The sequence below is a fragment of the Micropterus dolomieu genome, linkage group LG11, assembly GCF_021292245.1.
Source record: "Micropterus dolomieu isolate WLL.071019.BEF.003 ecotype Adirondacks linkage group LG11, ASM2129224v1, whole genome shotgun sequence".
In the NCBI taxonomy this organism is placed as follows: domain Eukaryota; kingdom Metazoa; phylum Chordata; class Actinopteri; order Centrarchiformes; family Centrarchidae; genus Micropterus; species Micropterus dolomieu.
The window spans coordinates 21,666,881-21,678,061 of NC_060160.1; the positions used below are offsets into that span (position 1 = coordinate 21,666,881).

The 11,181-nt window shown below is 40.9% G+C and overlaps 1 protein-coding gene across 1 annotated transcript in view; it reads left to right on the forward strand.

The window, feature by feature from the left end:
* The first annotated feature begins 920 nt into the window (after positions 1-920).
* Positions 921-11,181, forward strand: part of LOC123979428 (calpain-3-like) — a 26,934-nt gene continuing 16,673 nt past the window's right edge. Inside the window, exons 1-6 of the mRNA XM_046063343.1 lie at positions 921-1,554; positions 2,247-2,501; positions 3,840-3,909; positions 4,160-4,278; positions 4,416-4,549; positions 4,681-4,855. Of these exons, the coding sequence (XP_045919299.1) occupies positions 2,265-2,501; positions 3,840-3,909; positions 4,160-4,278; positions 4,416-4,549; positions 4,681-4,855 (735 nt within the window). The 5' untranslated portion in view covers positions 921-1,554; positions 2,247-2,264. The remainder of the gene's footprint in view (positions 1,555-2,246; positions 2,502-3,839; positions 3,910-4,159; positions 4,279-4,415; positions 4,550-4,680; positions 4,856-11,181) is intronic.

Consider the following 11,181-nt stretch of genomic DNA (forward strand, 5'->3'; position numbering starts at 1 on the left):
TCGAGAGCTGCCCGGGTGTGCTCCATCCCCAAACATGAGACACACATCTCATGAGAATCTCCATCCGTGATGTACCGAGGGCAAGGAAAAACACACCTTCTGTATTTCTGGTTGCCGGACATGCTGGTAGACTTCTTCTTCAGGTAAGACACACTGCTTGTAGGACTGGAGCTTTCGTCAAACAACATACAGAGCGCCTGCTGAATAGAAAAAAGCTAATGATGAGTGTGTACAGGTGTGCTTTATACTCCTCCGGTTATTCCGTCACACCTTACCGTTCTAGCAACAAACGAGTTCCCTCGAAGGGGAACAAAACATTTTTATTTGTGATCAGCTAAACGGCATTTAGTAGGCAACAGGGAAAGCTACAAACACAGCAGAAAAATTATCGTCCATTAATTGAATATAGCTGACCAACTTCGAGGGCGTTTTCTCATAACTTACTTCTCAGTGCGAGGAATAGGTGTGGCGTTTGAGCATGTGAACTGGCTGAAATGCTTGTGTCTCATGGTGAATGCATGAGGCTTGAGAGCCCTGCACATAAAGCTTCCAAAACATTGAAATATTGATAAAAACAGGGAATATTGATCAACATTCCCACGACCAAAAGCACTTCTATGCTTTACAGGCCCACAACTTGAGACCAGGGCTGTAAGTGGGCTCTTTCTCTTCGGGTCAGCCAGTAGAGGCTGATAAAGACCGTCTGTACCAAAGCAACATTTCTTCTCTCCTTCATTTTGACGAGAGAAACAAACACCTGTGAGGTGGATGCATTATCTCGGCAAAGGCGAAGTGCTCACTAACACAGAATTTGACTGATTTGTGAACAATATTAGAGAGAGTAGGCCTTTTGTGTACATAGAGAAAGTCTTAGATCTTTGAGTTCACCTCATGAATGGAGGCAAAACAAAAGTGTTGCATTTATAATTTTGTTCAGTATATTTAATATGGCATTACAACTGCACATTTGAGCAAAGCGTAAACTTTAGTTTGCAGTGATTTTCATGATAAGTTATAGCTTCAGTAATGTACTACCTCTTTTTGCTGCCATATAAGCCAGTTTAGTTATATCATTAATGTGCGTGTTTTCAATAACTTTAATCTGATAACCAATCCACCTAGTCCCGACATATTATGTGTGCCCAGCTCCTGCAAGTGTCACCTGACATGAATATATGTCAGGCCTCCTGCACACTGCCCTTGGTGCACTTGATATTGCTTTGCTCTCTGCACCTTAATTCACAAAAACAGAACCCTGATATCTTATTTAGGCTGCATCACACACTCACAGACTTTTGAGCAGAAAATGACCAAAAAGCTGTTTGTGTAACCACTATGGCATTTATGTAAAATTGCGTTACACTGTATACTGGTTTGAGACAGTTTTCATGTTCTCCCTGTGTTTGCAAGGGTTTCATCTACCACAGACGTACACTTAGGAGAGTTTGCTCTCTCAGCATTGACTATAGGCCTGAACATGCATGTGGATATTTGTGAGGACTAGCCCTGTGACAACATGCAGCCTATCCTGGATGAACTACACAGCTGTGGCAGGTATAATATCAGGTTACCTTTGAAGAGTTTTGTAAAGGAACACCCTGCTGACAGTAGCCTCAGACTTGCTGTTCCACTCAGACTCAACACTTTCTCTCTGTGGCCGGTGAGGTAAGGAACTTTATATGTCAGCAACATTATAAACAGGTCAGTTCAAGCTTTCACTTAGAGTTTAGCAACTTGCAGTATCTTCATAGCTGTTGGCCCAGTTTCTATTGTGCTATTAATGTTGTAAAATGTGACACATTGAAAATTACTGTTACAGCAGTCTTTTAACAGCCATGCTTGACTACACAGTGACTGAAAATTATAAATTAAATTTTTCTCATGCAGTAGAAAATATATGAATCAAAATAAACTTGATGTATTTAATATAAGAAAATATATATGGTATTTGATTAATTAATGGATTTGTTTGGCAGTTGAGTTCAAATATAAAAAATCCTTCTGATTGCTCTCCCTTTAAGTACATTTTGATGGTAATACTTTTGTACTTTTACACAAGTGAAATCTTGTGGTATTGCTGCTTCTATTAAAGTAAAACCACTGCTTACGTTTGTATTATTATTTGAATGTACTTCTTCCAGTGTTCAAATTCAACAGTGCAGTCCAGTGTAAAGTATCAGTGCCTGCTGTTCTAATTAGTCTTAAAATCAAACTGTCAAGATTGTTCTTCATCTTTTTCTGAACAGAGCTCAAACACTGCAGCAATGCCTCCACCTGGTGTGTGCACTAAAATCATCAATGCACGTCAAAAGAAAGATGGTTATGGTTCCTTCACCAAACCCGAGAAGTTCCTCAACCAAGACTTCCAGCAGCTGAAACGCTACTGTGTCATCCAACGGGTGAGGTACATCGATGAGATGTTCCCCCCTGACAGGAAGTCCATCGGCGAAGGGTTGCTGAGCCCTGCTGACCTAGCTCGAGTGGAGTGGCTGAGACCATCGGTGAGTGTTTTGGTGGCGAAAAAATGCAAATGTGATGCCATATTGCATGTATATTAAAACAAAGCTGATGGTAAATAAGCCTGTTTGACAGCTAAACCGATTCAGTTTTAATTACATTCCAGCTTGGTTGGCAAACCTGCATTATTTACCAACCACACTAAAATCAAAGTGGCACAATGGTCAGGCTCATAAAATCTGTGTTTTTGAAGGATTTTGATGTTTTTAACTGAATGGCTTTTAATATTTGCTTTTTACAGGTGAGGTAAGTTAAAAAAAATCTAGCACTTTTCAAAACAAAGTTACAAAGTGCTGCGCAGGATATTGATACATAAAAATAAACAACATACATTTAGTATATTATATATAATATACAGTATACAATTATACAATTACATAACAGCCCAGTTGCAGGAAGACTGTTTGAGAGAGAGAGAGCACTAAAAGCAAAAGCATAGTCATTCACAAAAGTCACCCTTGGATCCGCGGAGGGTGCAGCATATACATAATAGACCTTGGTCTGAAGATCTGAGTAGCCTAGAGGTGGAATAGGGATGTAAAAGTTAGGAATAGATGAATGATTCTAGACCTCTGGTTGATGTTGGTTAACGTTTGCACAAGTCTGTAGTTATTTGGTTGGGTGTGATCAAGGGTGGGTTTTAAAAAAAAATATGTTCCCTCATGTGCCATCTTGTCTGAAGGAAAAACACAAACATGCAAATGAGCGTTCAGTTGTTTAAGTGCTTATGTTCCCTTAGGCTTCCCTTTACTACAGGCCTGGCTATAGCAATGTCTGGCACACTTTTCATGTTTTATGTTATGTAATAAAAGGTTATATGAAAATACTAACATACATAAATTATATGAATATGTTGACTTTGTCTAATAATGAAAATATACTTTTGTATAATGTATAATATGCAAAACCAGTTAAAACACCTACGCAATACAAATGCCTCAATCATGATCTTAAGTTTTGACTATGGATATAATTACTATGATATATTAGAAACTAATTTGTAATGCAATGTTCATAAAACCTCCACAGTACAGTTAACTTCTCTTAGCTCCTGGGCTAGTCGTTGCATCCCAAGATTTAATGCTGCTCAATATTGTTGAAAGCTGCATGGAGACACAAAGTATGGTGTCGATGATCAGTTATATTGACTGTACTAGGAACCCTTTCACATAACCATCTCTGAACCTAGTATATCATTTTTTAAATAAACCATAATTTCAAAGACAAACCTCACAAAGCTAAGCAGGCCATTATTACAGTATGTTGTTCCTGTATCTGAACCTTTAACAAGTTGTGTATTGTCATCCATTCCTTTGTTTCAGATACTTGTTCCCAACCCATCTCTTGTTGTTGACGGGGTCTCCAGGTTTGACTTTGGTCAAGGTTTGGTTGGTATGAAAATGGCTCCATTCATAATAATCCATAAATTGGTTTTCCAGCAATGCTATTATGAGATGAATGTCCAGACAATGGGCAGAAAAACAGACTAAAGTAGGGCATAGAGGTATTTATTAGAAGATATTATACAAATGTGTTTTCTTGACAGTTTGTAATCTGGAAACCCTTCTGTACACACTTTACTACTCTGCCTTTGCCACCTTGGTACACCTTTCTGACAACTCACTGAACATTTTTTACTCAGGAAACTGTTGGTTTCTTGCGGCTATCGGGGCTCTGACTTTCCAGAATGACGTCCTTGAGCAAGTTGTTCCTCGTGAGCAAAAATTTGATGAGGACTACTGTGGGCTGTTCCACTTCAGGGTAAACCAACCAACAGTCATTCCCAACAGTGTTTGTTTAAATGTGTGTTGTACTGCTAAATGGTTATTACCTTCTCATTTTTTCCCTCTAAAACTCTTATGTTCTTACTCTGATTCACTCCTTTGTCAACTATTCAGTTCTGGAGATTTGGAAGGTGGGTGGATGTTGTCATTGATGACAAGCTACCAACAATCAATGGCAGACTAATCTTTGTTCGCTCCAAAGACCCAACTGAGTTCTGGCCTGCTTTGCTGGAGAAAGCTTATGCGAAGTATGTACTAATGTATTATACATATACACAGTACTGTGATAATAGTACTATTTACACAACATTTTCTCAGAGTGAGATTTGTCTTATTTTTGGAGTATCTGTGTAAGTGATTTCACTTCCATTTGTATTAGAGTGTGCGGTTCCTACTCAGACATGAATGCTGGAACTCCTGCCGAGGCTATGGTGGACTTCACTGGAGGTGTTCACATAAGCCTCCATCTGTCAGACCATCCTCCAAACTTGTGGGAACTGATGTGCAGAGCTTGCCAATCCAAGTCACTGATGGGATGTGGTACACCACAGGGGGTAAACACCAAAATACCACACAAAAACACACATTAGCTTGTTCTGTTTGCTATCATAAACTGGGCTGAAAGTCTTTGGGTTGTTTGTCCATCAGACGGGCCGTAAAAGCATCTTATGTTTGAGATGATTTTAGCCCATAGTTACAAAGATTATCTTACAATGACAATTAATGTGTTTGTGAGATGTTTTGCATTTTTCAGCCAAATGTATGCATTTAGTATCTAACTTTAATATGTGCAAATAGCATCGGAGGATCGAGATCAGAATCAGCTTTATTGACAGGTATGTGTACACATATGAGGAATTTGACTCTGGACAATGCTCACGCTGTGCTTACTTATACAATAATAATCAAACACAGGCTACAGTATAGAGAACACCTATACACACACACACACACACACACACACACAATGAACAAAACAAATTGAGACAATAGTGCAAACTTAACACAAATAAAGACCTTTAAAACAACCAAATCAAGGGAATTTAGTAACATAAGATGATAAATTAACACCAAAAACAAAACATAACACAAACATGCCCCAGCTGAGAGGCAGCAAGACCAGCAGTCCCAAATCAACCCCCCCCCCCCCCCTTTAAAACAAAGAATAACTTCAAACAATCACATGTACAAAAACACAAGTTCAACATGCACCAAATACAGCTCACAAGCGTTCACTGACAAGTTACAAACAGTTATTCTTAGGAATGCACTGGACTTAAGTGAAGTAATGACTTACCAAGGCTGTATGTTTAAGTAAACCAAATTTACAAAATCAATCCACAACACACATATTTCACTACTGGAGCAGGTGCACTAATCCAGGTTTGCACTTAAGTAGGCACCTGCAATGTTGCTCAGAGCACCTACAAGGCAACTCTTCAAGCCTCAATATGAAGCAAATCCTAGACAATTAAATCAACCAAACTGGGAGTACTGCTGCTTACCAAAGAAAAGGTGTGAACTTGGGTCAAATGTAGAATTAACAAGATCTATTACACATGAAAGGAATAAAGCTGGCACTGGTTTCAAGAATAATTTACCTACACACCTGTAACACTGGTGACCCACTCAAAAGTGGAGCGCAACAGCCACACACCAAAAGGGTCACCACAAGTAGACCAACTACAAGGTGGCTGCCATACACTAACAGCAACACACCACGATCCAACAAAAGTGAGCTGTTGCAACACAAAATGAGCACCATGTAGTCATCAACCACATACACAAGTTACTGTGAGGATGTAGGAAACCAGCAACACAATCGAACCTGACGAACTGGGAGGATACCCCCACCTAATGTTCTGTAATTAAATACACAACTGCAATAACACACACATTGTTGGAAACTACACACAAATGTTGACAACTTACACCTAAGAAGCAACCGATGAGTGACCTTACAAATGTGGAGCGCAGTTACCACTAAACCAAATTTTTCCAAGGCTGGGGATGTCAATTATGATAAAAAAAAAACTTTACACCTCATCACTGCCAGCACTCATTATTATTAATTATTATTATTACACTAGGGCGTATATCTTTCCTGCTAATTATCATTACACCTTTGTTAATAAGCTACTGTATAATACTGTAGATATCCACATTTATTATCATTTATTAATAGGCTATATTCTTAGATTTGTATACTTTATTATATTCTGGAGAGTATCTGCAACAAAGAATTCACCCTCGGAGATCAATAAAGTATTCCGATTCTGAACATGAACAAGTTGTCTCTATGGGGAAGTGGTTAAGACACATGCCTTTAGTGTGAGAGACCTGGGTTTGATTCCGACTGTGATACATGTGTCCCTGAGCAAGACACTTAACCCCTAGTTGCTCCCAAGATGCGCCCTCTGACATAGCAATTGTGATTCACTTTTGAGAAAAGCGTCGGCTAAATGAGTGACTACTTATGAAACAACACACAGATGTTTTTTATTTAAACACACTTTTATTGCAATCCCCATCTGACAATCTGAAAGCGTTTGTGTGTTTGTTGTATGGTGATTTCTCCGAAATCCTGTTGGTCATATATTGATAAGACGTTTAGAATTGTAAACGCAGGTCAGTCATTGTTTCAATGAAACCCCTACCAAGACGTGTCGATATCAAAAGTGACCAGTAGGTGTCACTGTGGAGACAGGTGTTGAAGTGTTTCGAAGCTTCGACACAATTCCGGCACAACTGCTTCAAACGTTTCAATGTTTCACAAAGCCTCGCCTTGCCCATCACTACTACACAGGTTGACTTACAAAGTCTCATGTGATCACAACAGTTCTCTACTCACGACTAACAGTACACAGGCTCAGGTTGGGAATGGCAGAAGAGTTCCTGTCAGTGGGGCTTAAGATGGCTGCTGTCATCCAGGTGACCAATCAGGAGGCTCCAATCAGCTCTGCAGGACCAATCCAGTGTGCCCACCTGTTCTCCATTACCTGCATACACTCACACACACTATAAGGGAGGAGAACAGCTGACAGTGCAGGGAGAGAGATAAATAAATAAGAAAATATAACCCCAGGGTTATAACAAGTGCGATGAGCAGAGTGCAAAGGATGCAGGAGAAAATTATTATTAACATTATTGTCATTATTATGAACATGTCGGAGTGAACATGTCGGAACATGTCTGCAGTGATGTTTCCTGCCCATTTCCTGACTCTGGAAATGTATAAGTCAGGTTGGCACCAATTATTTTTTCTGCATCAACCTCCCATCTGTAGGCCGACTCATCACCGTCCTGGATGAGCCCGATGACCGTTGTGTTGTCAGCAAACTTCACAAGTTTGACAGATGGGTCCCCTGAAGTACAGTCGTTGGTGTAGAGGGAGAATAGCAGGGGGGAGAGCACACAACCCTGGGGGGCGCCAGTGCTAAAAGTCTGGGTGCTGGATGTGATATTCCCCAGTCTCACCTCATGTGGAAGTTTGTGATCCACTGACAGGTGGAGGCTGGCACAGTGAGCTGGGTGAGTTTGGTGAGTTTGGTACTGAGGATGTCCGGGATGATGGTGTTGAACGCCGAGCTGAAGTCCACAAACAGGATCCTTGCATATGTTCCTGGCGAGTCGAGATGTTGCAGGATGTAATGCAGTCCCAATTTGACTGCATCATCCACTGACCTGTTAGCCCTGTAGGCAAACTGCAGGGGGTCCAGCAAGGGGCCTGTAATGTCCGTCAGGAGGGCCAACACCAGTCTTTCAAAGGACTTCATGACTACAGATGTCAGGGTGACAGGCCTGTAGTCATTTAAGCCTGAGATGGAGGGTTTTTTGGTCGTTTGACGCAGGAGGGAATTTCACACAGCTCCAGTGATCTGTTGAAGATCTGTGTGAAGATGGGGGCCAGCTGGTCAGCGTAGATTTTCAGGCAGGATGGAGACATACCGTCAGGGCCAGGAGCCTTTCGGGTCTTCTGCCTCTGGAAGAGCTGGCGCACATCCCCCTCACAGATCGTGAGTGCAGGTGAGGGGTCAGAAAGTCACGGAAGGTGACTGTTTGAAGATGGTGTTGAAGCGGGGGAGAGGTGTGACTGTGGGCTTCTCAAACCTACAATGGAAATCATTCAGCTCGTCAGCCAGTCATTTAGTACCAGCAGAGTTGGGGGATGGTCTCCTGAAGTGAGTTAGTGTCCGCAGGCCTTTCCACATTGACACAGGATCACTGGCTGTGAAGCTGTTTCCTAGCTTTTCTCCTAGCTGTTCCAACTTCTGAAGGCTTCCTCTTTGGTCTGACGAAGCTACCTGAGTTTTGCTGTGAACCAGGGTTTTTGCTTGTTGTATGTGCAGAAGGTTTTAGTCTCCACACACGTCCTCACAAAAGCTGATGTAAGATGTCGGTTCGTAGTGGCTGCAGCCTCAAAAACACTCCAGTCAGTGCAGTCAAAGCAGGCCTGTAACTCCAGCTTTAACTCATTGGTCCATCTTTTCACACTCTTTACAACAAGTTTTGCTGCCTGTATGTGGGGGATAAGATGAACCAGACAGTGATCAGAGAGTCCTAAGGCTGCACGGGGAACAGAGCGATAGGTGTCCTTTAATTTAGTGTAGGAGTGGTCCAGTGTGTTAGTGTCCCTAGTAGGTTAATATGCTGTCTGTACTTTAGAAGTTCGTGGCTGAGGTTTGCTCTGTTGTCCCCAAGAACAATGAGCAGGGAGTCTGGAGTCTCTTTTTTCTCCATGTTAGTTATCTGGTCAGCCAGGTGTAGTAATGCCTCACTAACACAGGCCTGAGGTGGAATGTAAACAGCGAACAGTACAAATGAGGAAAACTCCCGCGGTGAATGAAACGGTTTACAGTCTATGAATAATGTCTCTAAGTGAGGGCTGCACACAACACTGTGACATTGTACACCAACCTCCGATTATGTAGAGACAGAGTCCGCCTCCTCTTGTTTTTCCCGTGATCTTAGGCGGTCCACCTGGAAAATATTAAATCAGACAAAAAATGTCAGACAGGATTCGGTAAAACAGAGGGCGACAGATCAGCAGAAGTCCGAGTTAGTTTTGTTCAGGAGTAGCAATTCATCCATTTTGTTGGCCAGAGAGCGGACATTCACCAGTTGGATAAAAGGAAGCGCAGTGCGCAAACCCTTTTTCTTTTTTTCTTATTTGTTTAGGTTTAGAGGCTATAGAAGCCTCATAATCCTTTTGTGAATTCACCACTCAGTGTTTTAAGTCTGGCCTTTAACATTTTGTGTTCATGAGTTGAGTTCATGCTCCTTTCATGAATAGTGAGAGAAAAAGATTTTTCCCTAAAAGGAAAAGATGAAGTGCTTAAGGCTAGTGACATGTTGAAATAATGTTGCGGAAAGATATAGGATGAAGTTAAGGTTTTGAATTTGTACACTCTAATGATAGGTGAAATTGGTTAATCTAGTACTTCACATAATTTTCACATGCTATTGGGCTCACTGGGCAACATTTTAGTAGATGGATTTATGAAAAGAAGGGAACATAACATGGCAACATCAGGCTGAATTTGATGATCTACGAAGGTCAACATGCTAGCCTATGACTTGAACTTTGAACTTATTATGCTAACTCAGATATCTAGCTAAAACATACAAATTAATATGTTTTTCAGTAGCATCATTGTCTTTGTAGCATTGTTAAGCCTCTACTTATCTTCTTTAAAACTTGTCTAATATAACTTGGCAAGAAGAAGAATTATTTAATTCCACATGTAGACACTCAACTCATATATTTTATAAACGTTCTTATTAACTTACTGTAACTGTCACTTTAGCCTGGTGTGGCTACACGTGTAGCACAAATAAACGCAGTTCTAAATTAGAAACCTTTAAAAGCCCACTGGGTCATCTGCTACAGCTCTAAGCTGCTTAAGGGTCCTTTACAGGAACCATTCATTCACCGGCATGATATGGTAAATAAGAAGCAGTGACTCACTACCTTTGAAGCATAAAAGTCATAAAGTCAGAATATGTGTCCATTCCTCGATTATTTATATTCCTTTAGTGCATAAGAGTCCACTGATCAAATGAATCAAAATTTTGCTCAGCAAGAATTTTGTGGTAAAACAATTAAAGGCCTGTCCCATAGTTGCTTGTCCCAAACACCAAATACAGGCAAAGTGAGTGTAGTGATAAATGTAAATAACAGCCCGAGCTATTTATTGAGTTTTTATATATTTACAATATTACAGAATTACATACAATGAACATCTACAGTATCTATATCTTGGAGGAGTTGGGGGTGGTGATGGGGCAGTGGATAAGACTATTGCCTTTGACACTTAACCCCTAGCTGCTCCAGAGGTGTGCGACCTCTGACATACAGTGGGGGAAATAAGTATTTGACCCCTTGCTGATTTTGCAGGTTTGCCCACTTACAAAGAATGCAACGATCTATAATTTTAATCATATGTACATTCTAACAGTGAAAGACAGAATCCCAAAGAAAATTCCAGAAAATCACATCATATGAATTTATTAAAATTGATAACCATCTGATGAGGAAAAACAAGTATTTGACCCCCTGGACAAACAGCATGTTAATATTTTGTAGAAAAGCCATTATTGGCCAGCACAGATGTCAAACGGTTTTTATAGTTGGTGACGAGGTTTGTGCACATTTCGGCAGGGATGTTGGCCCACTCCTCCCTGCAGACAGCCTCCAAATCATTCAGGTTCCGAGGTTGTCGCCTGGCAACGCGAATGTTAAGCTCCCTCCAAAGATTTTCAATTGGATTCAGGTCTGGAGACTGGCTAGGCCACTCCAGAACCTTGATGTGCTTCTTCTTCAGCCACTCTTTTGTTGCTTTGGCGGTGTGCTTAGGGTCGTTGTCGTGCTGAAACACCC